The sequence below is a fragment of the Phalacrocorax aristotelis genome, chromosome 16 (assembly GCF_949628215.1).
Source record: "Phalacrocorax aristotelis chromosome 16, bGulAri2.1, whole genome shotgun sequence".
NCBI classification, from domain to species: Eukaryota; Metazoa; Chordata; class Aves; order Suliformes; family Phalacrocoracidae; genus Phalacrocorax; species Phalacrocorax aristotelis.
In genome coordinates, this window is record NC_134291.1 from 12,845,662 (window position 1) to 12,870,661 (window position 25,000).

The 25,000-nt window shown below is 51.4% G+C and overlaps 2 protein-coding genes across 2 annotated transcripts; both read left to right on the plus strand.

Annotated features, from left to right (window-relative positions):
* The first annotated feature begins 4,522 nt into the window (after nt 1–4,522).
* Nucleotides 4,523–12,466, plus strand: LOC142065269 (alpha-N-acetylgalactosaminide alpha-2,6-sialyltransferase 1-like). The gene is given in 1 exon segment (XM_075111248.1): nt 4,523–12,466. A coding segment is annotated over 1 exon segment (633 nt). The 5' UTR covers nt 4,523–7,666; the 3' UTR covers nt 8,300–12,466.
* Nucleotides 9,658–23,748, plus strand: LOC142065491 (alpha-N-acetylgalactosaminide alpha-2,6-sialyltransferase 1-like). Its single transcript, XM_075111685.1, is given in 9 exon segments — nt 9,658–9,749; nt 12,480–12,646; nt 12,841–13,012; nt 13,387–13,417; nt 13,419–13,523; nt 13,889–13,926; nt 13,928–13,990; nt 16,779–16,863; nt 21,589–23,748. Coding segments are annotated over 9 exon segments (930 nt in total). The 3' UTR covers nt 21,766–23,748.
* The last annotated feature ends 1,252 nt before the right edge of the window (nt 23,749–25,000 follow it).

A 25,000-nucleotide genomic window follows, 5' to 3' on the forward strand; every position in this document is an offset into this window, starting at 1 on the left:
GCAATGTCATTCTTTTTCTCTCCAAGTTATAACACTCAGTTCATATCAAGTAATACTGTGAACAGGGCTCTAACATCCCCAGCTTCATGAGCAGGTCCTTATTCCGTGGGCTTCCAGTCGAGTACTGGTTTTGGTATGTTGTGGACATCACCGAATGACAAGTTTGTCCTAGAGTGAAGCTTGATCAATTCGTAGAACAGCTCTGCCCTTAAAGCACATCTTGTGGTGCCCTGTTCCCTAACCCAGAGCCATGGGAGAGTGGAAAGCATGCAGGGCATAGGCAAGTAAGCAAGATTGGATGCACAGCCCTCTGGAGAACGTGCATGCAGATAAGTTGTGGCATAGTTCAGACTCTAGCTGACCCCACAACAGGCACAGCTTAAGATCTAATAGAGCTAAAGTTTGTTTATGAAAAAAAAATCCAGAAGGGCAAATCTGCCTTTTTATCTGTCCAGGATGTAAGTAAGGATGTAGTTAAGTGGATGTAGAATTAAATGGACTGTTAGTTGGTCCCGGGTGGAGTTTGCTTAAAAAAAAAAAGTCATCTTGTTTTCACAGAACTAAAGAATAGAAGAAATTCTGGTTTGGGCATTGATGTTGGTAGCTGGACAGACTGAACATGGAGCAGCAGGTCTGGGCTCGGAGGCTCTGCACCGTGAGAGAAGTGGCATCTCCTGGGATTGCCAGTAGGACTGCCAGAGAAACATGCAAACCCTCTCCTTTGGAAAGGGAGGCTGGTGTCTGGCCTGTGGCCCCTGGGAGGGTGCCAACCCCTGTGTTAGGTGCAGTCTTCTCTTATTATCTCCCCGCCTGTGGGCTGGGAGCCCCGTGTATCCTGGGAATCATATTCTTAGAGAGCTTTGCAAGGGAGCAGCTCTGCTCTTCGCCTCAGTTTTCACCCGGCCATCCCAGAGGAGTTACAATACATTCCTGTTTCCCAAGCTGACCTCGTGTTTGAGCTCACCAGCCTGGTTACCTGAGCTCTGGCAGGCTGATTTCAGCAGTGGGGGTGGAGGATGATGAAATAATACTCCAAGGAAGTGAAAGGCAGTGATCTGATAGGGTTGTGGTTTTTTTTCTTTTAGATTTTCTTTTCTTACACCAAGAAGGTGAAAAGCTGTGTGTTTTGCATAGCAAGTCTGCTTTTGACTAATATGTTTGCCAGAGATTTGGATATTCCCCCAAGCACAGTCTTTCCTGAACATAAAGTACTACAGATATGTTCTCCACAATTGCCAGCACAGTTCCTTAAAAGCAAAGAAAGCTGTCTTTTTCTGGTTGTAGGCATCTTGCTATCCCTTGTGGCTCTTGGTTTTGCAGTAATGTTACATGGAGGAGGCTGAAGGAAAATGTTTGCTGCCTCCAGAATTTCCCTTTGGGACCCCGTTAACAAAAAAAGCCTTGTAGTCACACACAAGCAGCTTCTTCCAAGCAGTATGCCTGAAGGTGCATAGGGCTTGAAAGAGGAAGGCTAAAATGAAGCTGTTGCTGTGTATGCTGCATATCGGTGCTTCAGGATGGACACTTGTTCCTGTAAGAATGTCTCGTTGGAGATCTTGTGGGCACAGAGTTGCTACTTGCCTGTTGCACACCCAGACCTGGAGCCTACCCCTCTAGAATTGCCTGGAGTTAATGAGGGCTGCCCAGGAACGTGACAATACCTTGGCTGATCCCTTTCTCAGTGCCTGTAATTGCTCAACAGATCTCCTTTGATCCTAGGCTCAGTTTGAGCAATAGTGAAATGTTTTGCTGTAGATGGAGGCAGAGTTGTACCCTGGACTAACAACCTCCCTCGTGTTTCTTCAAGGGCTTTTCAAACCTGTGTGTTATTATTTCATTTTTCTCTCCTAGGTCCTCTGATAACTGATGTCTTGCACTTAAATCCAGAGAGAGTAACTTGCTGGGAAGTACGGACAATAAAGAAATGCAGCTGCTGCTGGGCCTTGTACAGGGATTCCTTGCAGCTTTTTGCTGTGACGCGTGGAGGGAAACGAGGTAGGTGTGAAACCTGTTGACTGGCTTTCCTGTAACTTAAAGCAAACATCTTCAGTTCTCTGTGTATTCAGTAACAGTGTGAGTACTAGCTTCTGAGATTTGTGATATTGTCAACAAAAGCTTTTCTATATCTGAGCTTGATTTTTGATAAGAGCTGTGCAAAAGCAGCCTATGTCGTAAAAAGCAATATGGCCATTTCTTGAATTGCCAGGGCTAATATTTAACAGCTTCCAATGAGTTAAAATAGCCCTTTGCTGTAGCATGTAAAATTGCACCTCTGGTATGGGTAAGTGTTTCTCTGACTGTGGTGTTCACCTCTGCTGGTGGGGAGATGTATTCCGGACTGCCCAAGATCAACCTCCAGGCAGACTGCTGATTTTCATGGAGAGGAGAGGACGAGATAGGTATTGTGGAACTTGGGATGGGGAGAGGGATTGTCAGGTGCTACCTATCAATGAGAAGCAACATTTCCCAGGTCTGAATATGCTCATGGTTCAAATCAAGCATAGCGCAAACCCCGAGGGTTGCAGCAGGGATTCATTACCCTTGGAGCATTTTGTGTGCACGTGGCATTAGTGAAGTTTTGTTTTAACTGACGCTGTTGATGAACAAAGCCTGGTTATGCCGTCCAAAACCCAAATGACCAGGGTCCCAGTAAGGGCAGTAGTGCAGAAGGCAGTTGTCTGTCTGTGCATGATGGCATGATTCACAGATAGAAGAAACTTGAAATACATTTTGGTGCTATGTGGAATGAAAATTCAGATATATTAGATGCTCCCTGAAACAAAAGGAATTTCAAGGTGCTGTACTGTGGGGACCACCAGGGTGATCTAGTTCTTTTAAATTCTACAACTAGGCACAGACTGAAATCCATCCATGTCCCGTTTTAGAGGCGAACTGACATAGCTGTCATTTCCTGCCTGCTCAGTGATCCCTGTGAAGGGATGAGGCAAGAGTTCAAAAGCCAGAAGTAAAAGACTAGTCCTAGAGCTGGTGCTCGAGGAAGCTGGACTGAGAGCTCACAAAGAGCAGCAGCTGAAGAGTGCGTGTTGCTGCTATCTGTACAAGCAGCTCAGAGCTGAAGTGGCACGCTCTTGAGCCAGCTTGGGAACCTGAGCTGCAGGCAGGCCTGTGTAGCAAGTTTGTCAGCTACAGCAGGATTAGATTGTGATGGCGTTGGCACCTTTCAGACAAGTGAAATGCTGGATGAAGTTTTTCTAGTTGCCCTAAAGGCAGGTCAGCTTAATCAGAGAGCGAGGGGACTGTCTGCCTCTAAGCCCTGTCCTCTAAGGCTTTAACCAAAGGACTGGGAAGCTGCCATACGAGGATAGGCTGGGAGAGCTGGGTTTGTTCAGCCTTGAGAAAAGGAGGCTCAGAGGGGATCTCATCCCCACGTACCAGTACTTAAGGGGTAGCTACAAAGGAGATGGAGACTCCCTTTTTACACGGAGTCACATGGAGAGGACAAGGGGGAATGGACACAAGCTGCTGTTGGGGAGATTCCGGTTGGACACGAGAGGGGAATTTTTCACAGTGAGGACAGTCACCATTGGAATAATCTCCCCAGGGAAGGGGTTGACTCGGCCTCGTTGGACACCTTTAAGAGTCGTCTGGACAGGGTGCTGGGCCGTCTTGTCTAGGCTGTCCTAGACAAGGTTGGTCATCCTAGAAAGGTTGGACTAGATGATCCCTAAGGTCCCTTCCAGCCTGGGATTCTGGGATTCTGTGAACCAAGCACTAATCTGCCTTTAAACACAAGCTCCCCTGTTCTATGGTGGATTTGCAAGGACTCTTACTTCGACTTGTTTCAAAGCAATCACAAGGTAAAATGGATGTGTATCTAGCCATCAGCTTTTGGGGGCAGGGATTGCTTCTGGATTGCAGCTACAGGCAAGTACTGCATGAAGAAGAAAATAAAGATCTGTTTATGGTTATGCCTAGAACCTTGCCTGAGCCCTGGGCAGGTGGTGGTTTGAAAGCTAATTATTTTGCCTGTAACTATGGCTACTTCATAACTCACACAAATGTTCCCCGTGATGCTTCCACCAGATTAGAGATAAAGGATTTCCTTCTTACACCAGACTAACCTCATTAAGGAAAATATAGGAAACTTCCATTGTTTGCAGTAAAAGGTGTTTCTTTCCCTACTCTGTGTTGGGTGATAAGCTTAGGGTGATAGATGGGAACAGTGCAAAGCTGCTGTCTTGTCTGAGAAACTGGATCCATGTATGGAATGTCTGGGAATGTTGGGAGAGAGGGTGTGCACACTCTTCTAGGGAAATCCAGAGAGAAGACCAGCCCACTCATTCAACACTCCTTTGGAAAGCACTGCCTAGTGAGCACCTCTGGGCAGCAGCAAAGCCTGTGTCGCTCTCGGGCATCTCACCATGCAGTTTTTCAGGAGAAGGCTCCCTAAAATTCCCAGAGCCCTCATTTGGCTCTTTGTTTTAACACACTTTTGCATCTTAATTGCTAATTTCAGCTCCTTCTTTGGCTTGTCGAAGACAAGGATTTTCAGGTAAGAGACCTACTTCCGTGTGATATGTGCTGTCTGGATAGAGTGCTCGTTGTCCCTGTGTCTTTTTACCCTCAATCTTGCACTTCTGATCTCAGTTAGATGACCACTTTGCTTTAGCAGACCATGTTGTGTACAGTCAGAGCACAGTGTTGGAAGATCTACAGTCAAAAACTTTTTTCTGCTGGATCTCTACTTTCGAGTGTCTCCTGTGTGGCTGATTCAGAAAGCAGCTTGCTTTACTAATGCTACCTGTTCTCGTACTTCGGCACTACACAGTATTTGGTTTTCCCGGTGGCTTCCAGAGGACCTCATTCTGCCTGAGTCCAGATTGCCTTGCTGGGCATTGAATTTGGAGGGATACCTTCAAATTTATAGCGAGTTTAACATCTGATTCCTAATACAAATATGTTGCATACTGGGAGGCCAATGTCATGCAGACATCATCAATATATATATATTAATTTTTATGTAGATGGTCAAGTAAACCCCAGAAGAATGGGTGTAGAGGCAATTCCAGTGTAGACTGCAGTAAAATGTCTCCAGAATGGTTGGCAAGAAGCACGGTTCCTTGCCTGAGCACAGCAGCTATCTGAGCCTTTCCTCCTACAAGCGTGGCTCACTTACGTGTTGGTGCCCTGTGTGGTGCATGGGAAGCACCGCGCCCCAGCCTCCCCACCAGCCCTCGTGTGGTCCCAGCTCTCCCAATGAGCTCTTCTGGCTTGTCTTGGTGGGGTTAGTTTTCAGCTGGAGCGCACAGGGCTGATGCTGCGGGGGCAGGCAGGAGGGGTGAAGCTGGGAACACCTGCGTCTCTTCTGGAGGTGGGGTGAGTTTAGCTCAGCTCCGGTGATTTGAGACCACACCTTGTGGACAGCTGACAATTTGGAGAGGTCAGAATCTGCACAAGGGAAGTGGGGAGAAGGAAAAGGTGTAGAGAAGTGGGTTGTTCTTGATCACAGAGCCTGCCAGTGGCAGAGCTGGGACAACAACTGGCTCTCCATGCCCACCTGCTTGAAGCCATTTCATTCTGCCGTAGTTTCAGCTAATGGAAATGTCCATGTTTTTGCAACTTAAGTAAAACACAGCTAGGCATGAGCAGTATGTGGTTATCTGTGTGTCGGTTCTATTTCCGTACCTTTATATGCAACATGAAATACACAAAGCGGCATTTTCATGGCTTTATCCTCTATTTGTCCTAGGGCTTTGTAAACGGAGAGGAAAATGACAGTAAATATCGTTGAGCTTCTGCAGTTTTTGCCAGCTGGACTCTAGAGCCTGAAATTTGATGAGCTGCTTTGATCCGTTGTCTGGATTTAAAATGCTAGTCAGGAGAGCTGGGTCTTGTGTTGGGTCTGACTGCAGGGAGCAAGGGTTTGGATGTGAAGGGCCCTCGGTTTTACATTTTGGTTTCCATATGTTTGGCACAGTATTGGAAATTAAAGTGTAATAGGGCTGGGGTGGAATCTGTGCCCTGCGAGACAGCAAGTATGGGAGGTCTGGGTTGGGGGGTGGTTTGTCACACTGCCCTGTTTCATTTGTTCTCTGCCTTTTGATTTCAAAATTGTGAACATCATCTTAAAAATACAACAGAAAATCATACAGGGATTTAAGATGTGCCTGAGCTACCTTATCAAATCCCTCTTTACTTAGAGTGTATATATAAAATCTTCCCTCTTATTAGGCAGTAAATGGTAACACAAGTTTATAAGTGAAGCACTGTGATAGGAAGCAACTGCTGCATACTTGGTTGAAACTGGCAAGTGTTTATGAGGGAGGTAGGGGAAGAGCAGACAGGCCATTTACCACAACGTCTTTTTCTCACAAGTAGCATTGGAAAGGTTCAAGTATTATGATTCTATGATTTCTCTGGTACAAAATTATTTTTAAAAGCCTCCTTAGCTGATAATTTCGTAATCACTTTAATGAATGCCACAGCACTCTGAAGCTTCAGCAGCAGTTGAACCGTTATCTACAGCCTGCTATCTGCAGAGGTGCTTTTTCTCCCATTTATCACCTTGGAAGCAATCCGCAGCTCTCCAAAACAAACGCATTATGCAAAGGGTGAATGAACGTGAGTGGGAAATCAGACTGCCACAACTACGCTGATTTATCCTGAAAAGCTTTGCTGTACATAAAAGCTCAGCTGCAGAAATTTTTCACCTTCCTTTTTCCTGTTCCACCCTCCAGCCATGTGCAGATAAGAATGAACATTTGGGATAAAACCCCACCACTTCTGCCTTGGTTTTTTTGCTGGGTTTCAGCCCAGTCTTGTTGCAGGTGGCTCTTCCGCTGCTGGCAGCTGTATCCTCCTATGATATCCTTGTACCTGCCTGTGCCTCTGAATGGGGCAACGAGGCAGCTGCAACATTAGAGGCGATTGCTGAAAATGCAGAGATTTTAGTTTTACGCTTTGGAGTGTATTTTAATGGCTTCAGAGTGCCTGTCTTAAGAGGCGTACCTGGCGAGTGCTGTGTGATGACATTGCATTAGCCGGCTGAGGGGGAGGAGGAGGGGAAAAATGCCTGTGGCCCCAAATTCTCAAGAAGTGAAGTATGGTAAAGGAGTAAGTTTCACTTCTCATTAGACTTCCCTTACTGAATTCTGGAAGATCTTCGTGCTCTGTCACTGAAGCACTTGGCTCTGCTGGCAAAGAAGAGAGCCAGATGGCTGCCTTCGTGGTGTGTGCTGTGTCCTGAACTCAGGGTCTCCAAAACAGTCCTGCAGTGCTCTGGGGACAGTGCCAGGGGTCTTGCCCAGTGCAGGGCAAAGCTGTTCTGTGCTGGTTTGCAGTTACTGCCAGTGTGGATGTTTCATGAGCCAAGTGCTGAGGAGGAGCGTGTAGCCTCTGGGATTTGCTTAGCGGGAAGATAAGTCATATTCAGGCCAGAATGGTGTGGGAAGTTGAATAACACTCTGGTGGCAGAGTTGAAAATGGAATTGAATTCATAGGGCGTCCAGCAGAAATGCAGTGGCTGTTGCTGAGGCAAGTCCTCTGAGCATGGTGGTCATATGCAGTGGTTGCTCTGAAGCACAGAGAGGCACCCAGAGACAAGAGCGCGAAATGAGCTGGAAGGTGTTCAGTGGAAAGTGTGTGTGCAATGTGTCTGCTTTTCCTTTGATTGCATTGAGGCAATTGAGCCCAACGTGGCCCAGATATGCTACAAGTGGACACCCAAGAGCAACAGGGCTGAAACTATTCTGATAATGGGAACTCAAGGAGCTTTTTAAAGGTGACTGTGGGGAGAGACATCACAAGGCTTGAACAAGATATGGTTGAGAGGACACCGAGATGGGAAGGAAAGGAGGGCCAGAAGAAAATGATGAAACCAGTTGCCAGGGTGGAGGAAGCCAAGGAGAATGTGACTGTGAAACCACGCCCCAGGTTGGAGGGAATCAAGAAGCTGACAGTGATAACAGCCCCTAAGGTGCAGGGAAACAAGGAGAAAGCAACAGTGAGACCAGTCCCAGGGGTTGAGGAAGCCAAGGAAAAGACAAATGTGAAACCATTTCCCAGGGTGGAAGGAGCCAAGGAGAAGGCAACAGTGAAACCATCCTCTGGGGTGAAGTGAGCTCATGAAAACAACATATCCAAAGACCAAACAAAGCCAAAAGAGTCTCCTGCATCAGTGAAAGCTGTAAGACCTGTTCCTTAGGCTGCTGCAGTGACAGAGATGAGAGCTGCTGACTTCAAGTCTGAGCCGCAGTGGGATTTTGAGGACAAGTACCTGCTGGACAACATATTTTCACCATCAGTAGGTGTGATGGCTGTGTGTGTTCACCAGGAATGATGCCTCCCTGTTGACCTCCTTGTTGGCTGTCACCTGGACATGTGTGCCCTTGGCAGTCGAGGGTGATCTCCAAGCTGGTCGTCAGCTCTCTGGTATATGCAGATGCTGATGGGACCCAGACAGGGCAACCTGTATGTATGACTCAGCCTGGCCAGTCCTCTGCCATGCACTGGTATGGGAACTTATTGCAATTGCATGCATTTCCATGGGTTCCTTTGAAAGTAAGGCCAAGCAGCCCTTTCTGGAGCTCAGGTGCATCAGAAGCTGGGGAAAATTTTTCCTTCTAGATGTGCTACAAGGTGGTCCCACTCTTAGGTGCCCTGATATATTGCATAGGGGACTTAGGGACACAATGCAGCCTACGTGTTCCCTGTGAGCTGGCACCCTAAGGTAAGTTGAGTCACGCCTAGTCTTGTGATGCCTACAGGCAGGCATTAGGTGTTGGGCACTAAATGGCAGTCTTCATACAGGCGTCCCATTTCCCACCCGCTCTCTCGGGAAACTGCACATCAGAATTCCTGTGAAGACTCAGGTTTACAAGCCCAAGACTTGCCTTGATCTTTGTTTTATGCTGCCCAGTTAAAGCAAACAAGCAGGGTCATGGTGAGGGAACAGGAATGCCTCCGTGTGCCTGTTCACCCAAGCATCTACATACCAGAGCAAGTCAGAAGCTTGTGCTGTGCTAGGCTGTGAAGAGTGATGCTGGCAGTGATGATGATGAGGGTCTCTGCACAGGAACTGATGCTGGCATGGGTTGGTTCTCTGGTTCAGCCGCAGCGCCTGTCATGGGGGTAGGTCTCTGAATGGTGTTCTGAAATAGTTGTTTAACCCTAAGCAAGATGACATGCATTCAGGAGACATAAGACCTGACACACATTCAGGAGACGTGGCAATAGGACTGTGCTAGTTTCAGCATCCCAAGGATATTCAAAATTCTCAAGAGCTGTTATAACTAGCCTGAAGGAGAAAGGGGAAGTGGAGTGGGGGAAAGCGTTGCCCCCCCCTTGAGGAGAAAAGGTAAAGAGTGTAATTATTAATAGTTTCCAAGAGGTGGCTCCCAAGGCACAGAGGTGACAGCAATGCTGAGTACAAATACCAGATTAGTCTCACGACCAGTAATTTTATCATATCATAAACGAGTGTCACACAGTGTAGCAAAATGATAACCTTGACCCAGCTCACAGTGGTGATAAAGAGCATAACAGGGAACACATGTTGCATCATCACAGCAGAGCAAATAATTCATAGCAGGTCTGGCATTCAAGTCTTGCTTTGTTCCTCTCTGCTAGACAGGAACAACTGTAGGCCTGGTCAGCACAGGTGAGGTATTTTGGTAGAGGTGAGGATGAGAATCTCGAATGATACAGTTGTACCTGTCAAAGCAGTACCACTTCCACAGCTACAGCTTCAAAGTTTTCTTACAGATCCTGTTTGTTGAGAGTGTTGTTCTGTAGGTTAGTTCTCGTGATCACCTGCACCTGTGTAGGTCGTATTGCTGATGTGATCTTCCAAAACGGTAAGATGGTAACAATGATGGTGAGACCATCAGGTTGTCTTAACAGCCATGGAACTGAAAGCATGTTTTGCACTGTTGTTCTGACCATATTTTTGACCTTTCCTTTGTAGCTATGAGGGTTTGGAATTAATTTGAAATGAAATTTGAGCATGTTGTAATTACTCACGTCCAGGAACAGGGCCTCTAGGAAAGTCATAAACTATAGCAAAGTTGTCAGGAAGCAGATGGGGCAGGTTGTGGTGCACAATACTGCTCTGTCCCCCATCTTATGCTGGTAGCTCTTGGTAAAGCTTACCAAGAGGCGTTTTCCCTGGCACCCCTGCTGCTGGAAGGCTTGGACAGGTGGGTAACCCTCTCTAGAGTGAGAAGGGTCTTTATACATGGGTGTAAGTGGCCTTTACACACTGCTCATGTGCTCAGGGAGGAGGGACGCTGTAGGCACATGAGCAGGGGACAGGAGCTCCTGTTCTAGCTCGGGGGTCTTAGATGAGCCATTTGCCTATTTAATGTCTCAGTGCCGCAGTCTTCCACCATTGCCATGTGTCATTTTGGTGGCATTAGGGGGGATGTAGATGTTGCTCCAGGGGACTGTCAGGGCTGCAGGCACCATGTCATTCTGCTCAGAGCTCTCCCGGTGGAGCAGGGGCTGCTCTTGAAAAATTTAATCCCGTTCCCCAACCCCAGGATGCCCTGGGAGTCATGCAGAGAGCAGAGGTAGATGAACTGGGCTGATAAAAAAATCCTAGGATGAGTTTTATTGCTTTGGTGTTTTATTTTTGAGTTCTCTCTCCCTTGTGGTTTTTTGATGTTGTTCCCCATTGCCCCTTTTGGCAGTGTGAGCCATTCTTTTCCTGACAGGATGTGCTCTTCAGTGTGGCACTGAACTGCTTGAGAGAGGCAGCTGGCCCCAAAGATACCTCTGTTATCCAAAGATCTTTGACTATTAAATGCAGAACTTGGCTGTTAAACGCTTGAGCTCATGCACTGGCCTAGCCTTACTGAGTCACAGCAGAAGAGCCTGGCAGATGATCCAGTCTGTGGCGCAGGATGTGCATCCTTCTTCCTGGGCTCCCCGCAGTCTCGAGGCAACCAGAATGCAAATTGGAACGGGCAAATTGCATGGCTAAGAGTGCGTGTGCCACATGAGACAGTACCTCACCCCTCCTGCCCAGTGTTACTGCCTGTATGGGGTTAGTTCACCAGGATCCTGCTTGTCGACTGCCAGATGCTCTCATCTTCTCATCCAATGAGCTGCAGAGCATGTGCAGCCATCTCAGAAGTGCAGAGTAGGAGCTGGCAGAGAAATGTGAGACAACAGTTCACAGCAGGCAGCTGAGAACATCCTCCGCTGTAACCAAGGCTGCAGAGCATCTGGGTGTGCAGAACAGCTGAGACAGTGGGGAAAACCCTTCCTCAGCAGGGGAAAGAGAAGAAAATACATGCAGAAGGGTCTTTAGTGAAGGTGAAGATGTGGATCCAGACGTCACATGTTGGGTCTTGCTTCCAAACCTGATCTCTAATTCTGCAGAGAGAGGAGTGACTAGAAGCACTCCCACCTCCCTCATTTCCTACGTGACCAGACTTTTCCCTAGTGCCTCTGGTATTGATCCAGTCCAGCTGCGGAGGCGCAAGAAGTACCAAGCCTTGGACAGTACAAAGTGTAGCTTGAGCAGGAAGGGAGCATCCCTGTCTTTGGACATGAAATGTGCTGCAAGCAAGATGACGCTGACATGAAACCCCCCACAATGTTGTTGTTGTTGCACTCCTGTTGTGACAGGCAGAACGAGGGCTGTCTCCTCAGGCTGTGACCGGATTGTCATCCTCAGCCGTAGCAGAGAGCCCAGCTCAGTTGTGGAGCACACACAGAGCAAGGCTTTGGCAAAGCGGTCTGGTCTTTGCTGGGGATTTGAGCTGGGCACGGGGGTCCGCTTGGTCTGCTGTTTGTCTTTCAGTAGGATTTGCAGTAGGTATTTGGAAAAGGTGTCTAAGAAAGTAGGGCCCAAAATGACTCAGTGGAAAATGCAACGCAGTAGAGTTTGCTCTCCATCTGCACACACACCCTAACTCTTGCCAGCTGCCATGAGACCCTTCTCTTACTAGACAGGATAAGCTGGCTTGGATTCTCTTCTCAGTGACATGCTTCTCTGTGATTCATTTATGACATTGAACAAGTTGTTTGCATGCTTTTTCTCATCTTTAAAAGGAGTGATAATGGTGATCTCACGTGTTCCTCGGTGTGTTTGCTCATGTGCACTCTGAGGCCAGGACCCTGTGAGGTGCATTGCCAACAGGGACTGCCAGCCTTACTTGGTATGTGTAGGTTAGACCTAATACAGATACTAATTTGCATCAGTCAATGAGGCCCAAAGCCATTAAAGCATGTGAGGATCACAGGCCTGTTGTTCCAAAGAGGAAAGTCTCAGAGGCCTGGAGTCACTCTGGCTTCTTTGTAGGTCACTTTCCACCAGCTAGTTATTAGTGTAGTGTAGAAATTGTGCCTCACTTTCATGGTGATGGGGACGCTGAGGGGAATGGATGATGTGCTCCTAGAGTTTCTGTCCTTTCTTCTAATACTCTCACATACCAGCACACAAGCACTGGCACTCAGTCAGGTTTATCAGCTCTCTGCTAATCAGTCCTTATTATTTCCTTTTTGTTTTTCAGGACCTGCTCTGCATCAGTGAAGGCCAAAGCTGCCAAGTCTGACTGGCTGTGAGATCTCCTGCCCAACATCACGCTCTTCACAGACAAGAGGTACTTCAGTGACACTGAGTGGGGCCGCCTGGAGCATTTTGCAGGCCTGTATGGCTTCCTCGAGCTGAATTATTCACGTGAGTCCCTCAGGGCATGTCAGGATGGGACCATCAAACCCCTGACAGGAACCTTACACCAAGTAGCTGGAGGTCTGCAGCATCTCCCTGTCAAAGGCATCAGGCTAGGTGGATCTCATGGTGGAAACTGGTGGTTTCACTGTGTCCATCCCAAAGGCTCTTGATGCTAACTCTCCACCATGTTTGCTTCACAGTGGTGGAGGAGGTCATGTCCCTGCCGCCCCCAAATCCCCACCAGCAGCTCCTCCTGGCCACCAGCCACAGCAGCATGCCAATATGCATTAGCTGTGCTGTCGTGGGGAATGGAGGAATATTGAATAACTCTGGGATAGGCCAGGAGACTGACTCCCATGACTATGTCTTCCGGTAAGGCAGGCTTCCTTCTTAGAAGATACACAGCTAGCTTATTCCAGCTAGCAGACAACTATCGCTGAATAACTTCACCTCAAGTATTGCACTGACTCCCAAGTGCTAAAATGACTGATGGCAGGAGATGGTGAAAAACCAGAGGGAATTAGAAGGTTCCTAAACACACAGGGAGAGTCTGGGCTCACAGATGAGCCATAAAGAGCCATCTCCAAAGCAGGGGGCTCTCCTGCAGATCAAAAGATGTAGCTCAAAATGGGCCTAATCCTCCTTTCCTCCAGACTGACACTGTCTTTTCCCGTTATAAACATGAATGCAAAGGTTTTCAATGGTCACCTGCTAACTCCGCTCCTCTGTTTGATTTCCTTGGCCAGGGTGAGGAGGGCTGTAATCATAGGTTGTGAAAAAAGATGTGGGAAAAACCTCCTTTTATGGATTCACAGCCGACTGCCTGGTGTCCTTTCTCCAGATCTCGGGACACAGAGGGTTCAGCAACATCCCGCACAGAAAAGTAAGTCAGGCCCGTGCTGTATGCATGCAGAGCTTTGACAGAACACTGTTAGTCTGGGCCCTTCAGTTCTGATCTTGCCACGCCTGAGGAGCAAAGGGGCTGAGCTCACCCTTCAGCGTTACCCTTAGTGAGGGGACCTGCACTGGCTTGGCTCGGAGTATTTGCCGTGGCAAGCTGTGTCAGTCCTACCCCAGCCTCTTGGCACGTAGAAGTAGCTGCACATCAGATGTTATCTCCATTCTGCTTCTGTGGGATAGTTAAAACCTGCAGACCAAAGATGTGTGTCTGAGAAACTTGGTGAGCCTAGATGCCTGCTTGCTTTTTGTTTTTAAAGGATGTGTATTGATGCTTACTTGTTTCCTTAGCATGTCAGATACATTCACTTCCCGACGGGAGCTAGAGACTGAGTGGCTGAAGGCTCTTGTGCTCAACAGGAACATCAGGAAAGGATTCTTGAATCACTACAGGTAAAACAAACCGGCCCCATCTCTACATCTTTCAGTGTGGAGCTCTCTGTTGTGCCCGTTTCCTTTCCACAGTGCTCAGCCCTGCTGAGGTGCAGGCCAGGGTACAGCCTCCCTCCTGTCATGCACTGTTCCCAGACTGTTATCTGCAGCAAGACAGATTTTGTCTGTTAACGTGCTTCGCTGGCAAGACACCAGGGAGCTAACACATTCTGCAATTTTATTGTATTTTCCACTCTCATTAAGCAAATTATCTTAACCTATATAGAAAGCCCAGTACATAATAAGACAGAAATTGGTAGAGCAAGATATATGAAACGGGGGGGAGGGGAATACGACCTGTTTGGTGTTCCAGAGTCCGCAGCAAGGTCAAAGGTGGTGGGGGTCTCAGACCAGCTGAGGGAGACCTCTACCGAGTTTCTCCCATGCTCCAATTTTATAGCTGGAGTGAAGCCCCCAGTCCCCACATATCTTTGTACCCAGAGCCTTAATTGCCGCAGCACACCCTGCTACAACTCTTGGAGCTGAACAGGGTCTGTTTGGGTGGATAAATGAGGGGTGAGGAGGGAGGAAGGCTTCATGGGTCAGCAAAAATATTCACTCTTCTGTAATTTAAAGGAGCCACACAACTAAACCCTCAACCACGAGTTGTGCTTACGATTGCTGTTTAGTTGCGAGTGGGTGACAGCTTCTTGACTTGGTTTAAATACTTCCCCCAGGGTGTGTTCTGTTAGAAACTGTCCAGGCTCTTGACATAAGTTTAGGCCTAATTTTTTGGCAGCTGATAAGCAGTGTGGGAAGTGGCAGAGGCACTTTACCACAGTCTGCACAGCTGGGGCTGGGTGTAAGTAAGGGGCAACCACCAAGTCTTCACCTAGTTCCACCCCTCACCTCGCCCTCATCATGGCATTCCCTGCTTCAGCAGACCCCCGACATCAGTCTGGTCCCAGGGTTGGGACCCCACACCTCCCCTGGCAGATTTGTCTGGAGAAATATCTTATTTCCTTCACAGCTCTGAACACTGCTGTAACCAATACACCTCCTTCCCAGAAGTGGCCGATTTCAGTGATGTGTGCCCAGAGTTTGGAGGAAGCTTTGTGGTCCTCTGGGTCAAACACATACTGTTGTCTGGTCTGGTGTCTGTACATGGTGGCCTACGCATGGAGGAAGGCCTGCTTTCACCAATTCTTGTCTATATACAGGCATGCTTTTGATATTCCTGTCTCCTGTTGTTGCCTCTCCTCCCTGATCTCTTCCTCTGCAATACACACAGGTTAGGGAGATTTTGTCATAACCTGGGAAATGTTGCAGCATAACTTAGGTGTTTGTGGTTCTTCTCTTATCACCCAGTGCATCAGGGCTGATGCTTTTTAGCTGTGATGAAATGCAGGAGCTTGTCCTGAGTCTCCCCATTCCTGTCCTTAGGCAGAGGCCTCGGGAGAGATTTGATAAAGATTTTACAATGGACAAATACCTGGTGGTTCACCCCGATTTCCTCAGATAAATGAGAAATAAGTGAGCTGGGGGTTTTGTGCTCTAACATGTTTGTTTTATTCTGGCCAGCACCATCCCTCTGTCTCTGGGACCTCTCCTCCCAGCTCACTCCCTCGTAACTGCAGTTTAGCCACACCACCAGGTCAGGGGTGAGCTTCGTCAGTGTGCAGTCAGCTAAAATTCTCTGTGGTGCTGCAGGGGGATGTTAGTGGTGGGTAGATGTCCAGCATCTGAGCTGGAGAAGTGACAGCCGTCAGACAGTTAGGGTTTCTGCATCCAAAAGAAGTCCTGGGCAAATAGCAACTTTAGGTGTGAGTGTTGCTGAAGTGCCAGAATGGTTGATCTAGTTCAGGGCCAACCTTTCATGTTCCCCATTGCTTTGCACCTTGGGGGAAGGCTCTGTAACAGCCCTCCTCTCCCCTGATCCCTTCTTGACTCAGAGGTTGTTTGTGCCCTCAAATATGATAATAGGCACTCTTCAGTATCCTGTTTGCCTGGCCTGGCTGCTCTTTTTGCCTCTCTAATCCTTTTCACAAGCCTGCTGGACACTGTCACTGTAAGATCTGCCAATCGTGGGTTACACGTGACCAAGAGATGTAGGAAGAAGAGCTCCTGTTGTGCTGTGCTTTGGCTACGTTTACCCTTCGGTCTCCTTGAGAGCTGAGTTGTGCCTTCTCTGAGAGACGGCAAATGCAGTGCCAGATGGCTTGCACCTCCCTGCTCGTTCTGCCATTTCCCCTTCGACTTGGGTCCTTTCCAAGGCCAAGAGGGCTTGAATGCTATTTTTTCCTGGTGTGGACTCCTACCATCTTAACAACTGCTGGCACAAAATGCTGCAGCTCCTAGCGGGTTTTGTGACCCTCCTCTGCACCTTTCCTATGTCTCGTTTCACTCCTATATGTGGCTGGGGAGCAGGACATACCAGGGCGCTTCAAAGCACTTCTGCACTGCAAGGCACAAGACAGATTTAAGAGTGGCCTTTAACGTACTAGATCCTTTAATCCAGCCCCTCTTTATCCCCACTGTTTCAAGACATACTGCTTCCATAAAGCTGGGACAGAGCTGGGCTTAGGTTGCACTGCAGGTGATAAAACATTCTGGGCTGGCCTTGTGCGTTGCTGAGGACAGAACAGTACCCACACGTGTGGGCGTACTCATGGCTTGTCTGAAATGCCTCATATGGCCACAAACCGCTGCAAGGAGGAAGATGCCACAGAGGCCACAGGGGGACAAGGTGTGAACAGCTTGAGCCACCTCACACAGCAACTTCTCTGTCCTTTCTTCTCCCCTGCTGCAGGTTTTTAAAATCTGAAGGTCTGGAAAAGCCCTACTGTTGGCTGTACAGACCCACAATGCTGACTGCCCTCCACCTCTGTGACTGGGTAAGAGCACGATGATTCTTGCACACAGCGCTGTCTGGAAGGGGAGGTAGGATAACAGGGCAGAGCAGGGAGGCTCCAGCCCTGCCTACCATCAGCCTTGAGGGTATAAGGGGTCTCGTCAGCTGTGGAGGAGCAGATTGAAGACAAGAGAAACAGCCCTAAAATAGTTCACATAGAGGTTGTGAAGCCTGCTGTGGCCCGAGAGCCATCCTGCCTCCCAGGGAGGCAGTGAGAGAGAGGGCAGCAGGCTCTCTGGAGCCAGCGTTCATAGTCTGGTCCTTCTGGACCCCCATGCAGGGTCACGCGGAGGAGCCCTGACTGGTATCCCTGTCCTGTGCTCTGTTTGGGAACTGTGTCCTGCATTTCACTTAGCTCCCTCCATCTGTGGGACCTCTCCCCAGTGAGCCCTCTGTCTTTCCCACGTGAGTGCCTGTGGCTACATCACAGAGGGAAGCGAGAAGTACTCAGATGGCTACTATGACAAGGACTGGGAACATCTGATTTTCTATGCTAACGACAACTTCCACCTGGAGATGCAGGCATGGAAAAATCTTCATGATGAGAATACCATGGAGCTTTACCAGGGATCCTGATTGAGTGGCAAGGGCCATTGCCTGGGAGATCTCAACAACACCTCCCTGGGAACAGAAGAGGACCACCAGAGCCAAGGTTAGCTCTGGACTTCCCAGCACACTTCATCCTCACAAAGATATTTCCCTCTTTCAGCACCTCTGTTCTCTCACAATGTTTCTACAAATGTGCAAATGCTACAGACCAGGAGAAGAACAGCAAGAAAATGCAGCGCGCCAACAAAGAAGTCCCATCTGGCTATGCTGCACAGCTTTTGCTGATGGTTGCAGGCACTGATATTGGGAGAAGAGAATCCAGGATGGATCTGGGTAGCATATGGTCCAGTGTCCTGCATCTTCATCCAGGTTTTCTCTCTTTGCAAGAAGATGCTCCTCAGGCTGGGGCTGCTTCTCTTCTGGGTGGATCCTCTCCATTCGTGGTGCCTCTCTTGGAGCTGGGGGTGTTGGCGAGGCAGGCTCCCTTGGCAGCCAGCGGATGGAAGTGGATGCACAGATCCTGTCTCAGGTTGATGTAATTCCTGGAGGTGCTGCTCTCACTGTGCTCCCTGCAGATAAAAAGGATGGACTGGACACTTCCAGGTGACTAATTTGAGAGAAGATGAGTCTCACTTCTGCTTCCCAGTGTGACCTTGTCGTGAGACCTCCAAAGGAGCACGGCCGTCAGCTCAAGGACAGGTTAATGCTCTCCATGGTGCAGCAGGCATGCTGGACTTGGTGCCCCTTGCTCTGGGGCTCCCCTGGCTGCAGGATGCGTCAACGTGTTGTGGTCCTGGTGTGCCGAGTCCTTGCTTAGCTGGGCTTCGGCGCGCTTGGCTCCCAGCTGTGCCAGGAGCACTGTTTGCCCTCTTGCCAGGGGAGGTAGGAGCTCTGCAAGTCCAGGAGTGGATGCTCTCCGTCCTTGCTGCTGGTTGGAGTGTCCCCCATTGCCTGCAGCGTACTGGCCTTCTGAAAGGGGTTTTGTAGCAAAATAAATGGCACTACTTTGGCCAAGCTGATTTTTCACCACAGCCCTCTGGCTGCTGGTTATTTAGCGTGCGTCCCAAGCAGTTGCTTAAAGGCTGAGATAGCGGACGACAAAGCCGGGAAAGGGCAGGACTGAGTGTTAATGAGAATACCTCCATCTGCAGGTGCTCTGCAGCTAGTGTGGACATACCTGAGCATCCCTGACTTACTCACCTTGCTATTGCAGGATGGGGATCAGAGCTGGCCAAACACCTCCCTGAGGAGGTGGGTAAGCACCTGGCGAGTTTGTCCGTGTCCCAGCAACTCTTCTCAAAGTATATCAGATGCTGGAGACAAATGCGTGAAGGGCTGAGTGCTTCCCCCATGACACCTTGCAGGCGAAAAGCCTCTTCCAGTGTCCTGGCAGGTCTGGTGCATCTCCCCAGGCTCGTCAGGCTCTGGATTGGGGCCTGGCTGCACACTGACTGTCCCAGCAGACCTGCTCTGGCTGTGGGCAGTTTTCCTTCTGTGCAGCATTTCTCTTGGGGCAGCAGCATCTCCAGGGACCCCCCGGGCTCCAGGGGAGGCATTTCAGCATGGATTGGCAGCAGGGTTTGTCAGGCCTGATTTCCTTTGTCCGTTTTTTCCTTGAGACTCATGTCTCAGTAAGCCTGTTTGCAAAGGACAACTCCCCAGAGGTTATCTGGGGCAGGGTGTAGCCTGCGTTGGCTGCTCTGCCCATACAAGCCCCACAGTGTCCGTGGGAGCAGGATGTTATCCAAAATGCGCTGTACCTCTGTTGGGAATGATGTATGTAGCCCCACGTGAGCACCAGACCCATGGGGAGCCACAGGCTTTGGAGCAGACCAGAAATCCTTCCTGAGCAGCAAACAGCCTCCCAGTGAAGAGGGAGACCAGTGGTGGCTAGTCACCCTCCAGAGCCAACCGAGGACAAACTCCGGCAGCACCCAGGAGCTCTGGACCCCACTGGGTGTCCCAGCCCCTCATGGTGGCTGTGCACGGCTGGTGTCCCCTGGCCCCAGGTCCTGCAGGCTCTCCCTGCCTGGCAGTCGCCTGGCTGGGCTCTCGGTGGGCAGCAAGGCAGCTTTGTTCCTTGCCCGTGCATCGGGCCATGCCGAATTGCTGTGTGTTGCTTAGTGACCAGCTCCACACGGGTATTCTTCCTGCCTGAATAGGCCTTTTCTCTTCCCAAGAAGTTGGGAGAAGTTTCTCTTAGACCCTTCCCTTCCCCCTCCTCCTCCTCTTTTGTTTTCCTCTGCTCTGGAAAGCAGAGCGGGGCTGAGTCCCACCGAGCGAGGGGACCATGGTGGGTGAGGAGGCTTTGGGGGTGGGCTGGTGGCCCCCAGCCGTGCTTTCCCCTCGTACCCAGCTCCTCTTTGCAGTTGAGGCTTCCCAGAGTCAAGGGAAGGAAACCTCCTGGCAGGCTTTCTCCACCAGCAGAGCCCGTTCTGCCCAGGCTCTCCTCTCAGTACAGCTGGCATAGTTTGGTGTTGTTAGGGATAATCTTGGCTGGAGAAGACCCTTTGCTGTGGCCTAGAGATTCCCAGCAAGCTCTAAACTGCATCCTCTGTGGCCGCAGAAAAGCAGCTCTGCTCTGACGGTCCCCTTTGCCTCCTCGCTTTGCTTCTGACCCTCCTGCACCAAGGTGTCCCATCCCACCGTGGGCTGGCCAAGGTGTGGCGCACGTGGGGACACGTTGCGTGGAGCACAGGTCCGGCTGTGTCTCACCAGAGCCACCTGACCGACGACATCAGGAGCAGCCACGGGAGGTCGAGGGGGTTTGGAGGTGGCGTTTGCCAGCCAACTTCTGGCCTGGCACAAACGGTTGTAGTGAAACCTGTCGAGGGTGGCTAGAGCCGGATCACCCTCGGCAAGAGCCAGGATTCAGGGCTTGGGTGAATTCCCCACCTGCGTGTGTGTCCCAGGGCGAAACCAGCAATGCTGGGCTGTGCCAGAGCAGCCTCGGCCTCCCCAGCGTAGCTGAACAGTCGGTGCCATGGTGCAGGGCCTCCCCAGGTGTGCCCATCCAGGTCCTCGCAGCTGGCAGGCCAGCAGGTTTGTCCCAGTGCCAGCAGGTGGCAGCTCTTCTTCAGGGACCTGTCCGCATCGTGCCGTGCCTGGCACATCCCGGTTTGGCACAGGCTGTGTCAGAGGGCCGGGCACAGCCCTGCAGCTGCCCACACTGCATCGGACTATTGTCTCCCAGTGTCCTTTGCCTGCCCATAGGGAGCTCCTTGAGGTATGCAGGGACATGCACAGAAGAGGTTTGGTACCTGTGAGTGCCACGCTTGCAGCTGCAAAGTGTGTGCAAAGGTGCGGCCTTGGCTTGTGCAACATGACATGGCACTGAAGGCAGCGCAAGCAGAGGGACCGAGGGCAGGATTGGGTCTCGCATCCTGAGAGGTGCCTCAGACACAGCGATTCCTCCTCGTGCACGGACGCGGCACCCAGTGCCAGCAACCTTTCCCCGCTGCCAGCCAGGAGCTCCCAGGTCTGCCGCCCTTAAACAGAGGTGACTGATTTGGGAAGAAATACACAACTGTGCTTTAGCGTGTCCAGAAGCTGCTGTAGCATCAGCCCTGCTTTTTTGTGAAGCTGTCAGTGCAAACCGTCAGCTGTTAGTGCAGCTGTGCCCAGCTCCTCCCTGCATCCCCCAGAAGTTAACAGCCCCTAGATGTTCCCTGCCAGGCTGCGAGAGACAAATCCACTTGTCACCCAGGAGCTCTCACAGTGCCACCTTCCTGGCAGGGCTTCAGAACTTTTGTTTGGTTTCCATCTCTTGCCTTTTTGTGGTGTGACTGCTCACCTGTTTAGCAGAAGCAGGGACTGTGTCCTGCTGGGTGTTCGCAGGCATGAGCTGCTCGGCTGGGGCTGGGGCCGAAGCAGGAGGCGGCAGAGAGGGACTTGCTGGGCTGGGGAACGGGGATACATCTCGGGGATGAGCAGGTGGTGCAGAGCCCGGCTCGTCCCTGCTCCTGGCCAGCCCAACCCTGCCTTTTGGGCCCCAGAGCACCATGTCCTGGGGCTTGGGGTGCCTGCTAGTGCTGGCAGCCAAGACCAAACCCAGCCAGGTGCCAGAGGGAGCCACTGCGTGTGCCACACACGGCGCCAAGGCAGCCTTGTGCCAATAGTGGCACATCCACATTGACACTCCTGTCTCCCTTCTTCCCAGGCAAGGAACCGACGCATGGAGCAGCCAGAGCTGGACACCAGCGCCTGGCTTCCCAGCATGGAGCGTGTTCTCCTCCGATGCGTCGCTCTCGAGCAGCCGTGGCTGACTGAGTGCTGTGGGAGTGTAGCAGAGGCATATGCCAGCTCCAGGTCGGCACAGAAATCCCAGTGCTGGTGACTTACCAGCTGATATTTATGTCCCCCCATTGCAGAGGGATTTGGGACTGGCCATCGGGCACAGGGGTAGGGGGTTTGGCCTCCTCACCTCCACTGTGTGGACTTTCTCCCTTTGTTGGGGATGTGGCAGCACAGAAATCCAGTCGGACCAGAAAAACTATTGGTAATAGGAGAGGGAGAACAAGATAAAGGAACAGCCCTTGGCTTTGTTGTGTAAAAAGCAACTGATGACCTCTGAGCACCTCTCCTGCAGTGAACCCTCAATGTCCAGGTGCTGGGGCACGGCCCTCAGGCAAACAGCTCCTGGGGCTGCAGCAGCCCCTGCTTCCCACCCCACGGGGCTCTGGTGGTCCGGGCTCCTCTGCCAGGATGAGCAGCAGGACCCTGGGTGCTGCGAGGCTTTCCCAGCTTGGCCTGACCCAGCCCTCGGGGTGGTAAATACTGGAAAGACACTTGCTGAGTCCTGAGGACGTCCCAGGGCTCCCTCCATCCCTCCCACGGCAGCCATGCAGCGTCAGGTGGGACCGCACAGACGGACAGAGTGACGCTGAGCACCCACGCTCGGAGGCGTCCCCTCCCCAGCTGTGTTCTTCAGGGACAGAGCCTGGCCTGACCCCTGGGCCGTGTGGCTCTGAGGCTCCTGGGTGTCAGCAGACCTCAGGGACTGCTCATGCTGGTCCACATCTGCTCTGCCTGGTCTGGAGCAGGCCAGAAAGGGGAAGGCAGCAGTTTGTGTTGTCACCCTAATTTCTCAAAGGTGTTTCCCAACTCTACACCCCTCCAGGGCATAGTCCAGAGCCTCACAGGTTGCCTCATGCCCGGTGGAGAAGGGACGGCCTTTGGACTCTCTGTTTGGCTTATCTTGGCCCCAGTCGGTGGTTCAGGGCCAACCAGCAGCTCTGCCGTGCACAGGCATCTCTGTGCAATAAAAGCCGGGCTGGGCCCCAGCCACGCTGAGGGGAGTGAGCCAACGTAAGCACTGCCACCGCACACGAGGCCCTGACCTGCCGCCCCAGCCCGCGGCTCGTCCCTGCAACCTTCCTGCTTTTGCGAGGAGCAGACGGGACTGAAGGCTGCGCTCGCGCCGTGGGCTGCATCCCGCCACGTTTGCCACAAAGATGGGGCACATCGGCTCGGTTTCGCTGCACAGCTGCGCTGCCGAGCCCCTTTCCCCACCCGCGGCGCGGGACCGCGCGCAAGGTGGAAGGGCAGAGCCCGTGCTCGGAGCTGCAGTTGCCGTGGGGTGATGCTGAGCACAGCCCTGAGCACCTCCGGTCCCGCAGCCGAGTGCTGCCACTGCGCTGCCCTCACATGGGTGCCGGGGTCCCCATGTCCAGGCGTCCTCTGTGGGGGCGCTTCCCTGCTCGCCTCCTGACTTTGGTTGGGGTAACACCTGAAAGTTGGAGCAAAGACCATCAGGGAGCACCCACAGCAGCGCCCCGGCGGCGTCAGTGCGGGTGGGCGCTTTGCCTGACCCCGTTTCTGCGGGGTCCTGGCGAGAGGAGGTTTGGCCGAGGCGCCTCTTGCTGCTCCCCTCGCCCCGTCGGGAGGGGGCTGCGCGTCGGCCTCCCGAGACATCTGCTGATGACTTCTGCGTTGTGCGATGGCCTTGCCTCTGCAGGCAGCCATATGGCCCCGCGCTCCCTGGCGGGGCTGACACAGCAACGCGTTCCTGGGTCCAGACGTTGAATTTCGGGGACATTTTCTATGAGCAGATTTTTGGCACTTTCTTAAATGCACCTCTGACCTGTGCTGAATAAATCGGGATGTATAAATCCTCCAGGAGGTTTTTGGAGATCTCCTTCTCCCAGCTGGACTGTTGATCGTGGCAAAGGCCGCAAGCCTTTCCTCCACCATCCCGTGGCCGACAGCCAGCTGGTGCAAAATGGGCTTATTTCCCTCTCGCGCTCTCTGGCCGTGTGGATGGCTTGGGTTTTGTTTCCAAGATGTAATCACTGGAATAAAAAGCCCAGGCTAAAAATGATACTTGCTGGTTTTCATTGTAATTTCTTTTGTGTCCTTTTCCTAATCTTTATTTGGCAACCGTCATCCTAAAAGGTTTTCACACTTATTTAACTTCTAAATTAAGCACCACTTAATTTTGGGGCAAGGGCCAAAATGTATTGTAGCACAAAACAAGTAGAGCAGATGAAGAGCTGTGCATCTCATTTTCACCCTTTTGAAAAAAACCCAACAATAGAAAACCATATATCATGGAAACAGAGAGATGAGAGGGATGTGAAGGAACTAGCTCCTCCATCCCTCTGGGCAAATGCACAGAAGCCAAGCTGCCACTCCACCAGCCTTTGCATAATTGGGCCGTAAATGTCTCCGAGTGGCAAATTCCCGACTTTCCCAATCCCGTGGTAGGTCTTCCACCTCCAGGGTCAAGCCTCGCTGTGTCTCTTGTGACTTACTAGAACAGTTGGTAATAATTATCCATGGTTAACGAAAGGCCTGAGTCAAGAGCACGTGAGCCCAGGCGCTGGGTCGCAGGGAGCGAATCCGTCGGGTCAGAGCGAACAAGGGCAGTCCCCGAGTCACGCCGGGTGGGGACAGGCTCCAGGCTGGGGCACCGTCGACAGGACCCCAGACTCTTGTCCCCCCTCTGCTGGCCCTGAGTCCTCTAGATGCTGCCGGAACCCCGGGGGCCAGGAGCAGGCTTTACCAAGAGAGGCAAAAAGCATCGAGTCTTCCATCGGTGCACCCGCATCTCCCTGAGCTGCCCTTTGCTACTTGGGGTACTTACTAACTCCCTGTTCCTGCCCTTCCTTTTGTGGCTTTAGCTCCAGCTGAGCTTTAGATCTGATCTCACCCCTGCGTGTGCAAGTGGTGATGGGCTGTCCTGTCCTTCCTGCATCTTGCCTGCTCTCTCCTTCCCCGGGATGCCCCGTGCCCAGCCAAGGCGGCCTGCCGCAGCTCCCCAGCCCCTGCGCAACCGCAGGGCTTGTTCCTTCTACGTTTGCTTGAAAATCAGCCCGGCCACCATCCCCCCGTGGTGACCCAGCTCCAACGTCCCCCTCTCCCCGTGGGACGAGGCCAGCGCTGCCGCCGCCACCAGCCTTGGGTCGCAGACCTGCTCCCGTGTTCGCACCAGGACATCGCCACCGATGCAGCCTGGGCACTTCCTGGGTGCCGGCGCGGTGCCATCCCTGCCCAGCCAAAATTCCCAGCGGACCAGGGCGGCAGCGGGGGGACTTGCAGTGGTGCAAGCACACGGAGACCGAAGCAAACTC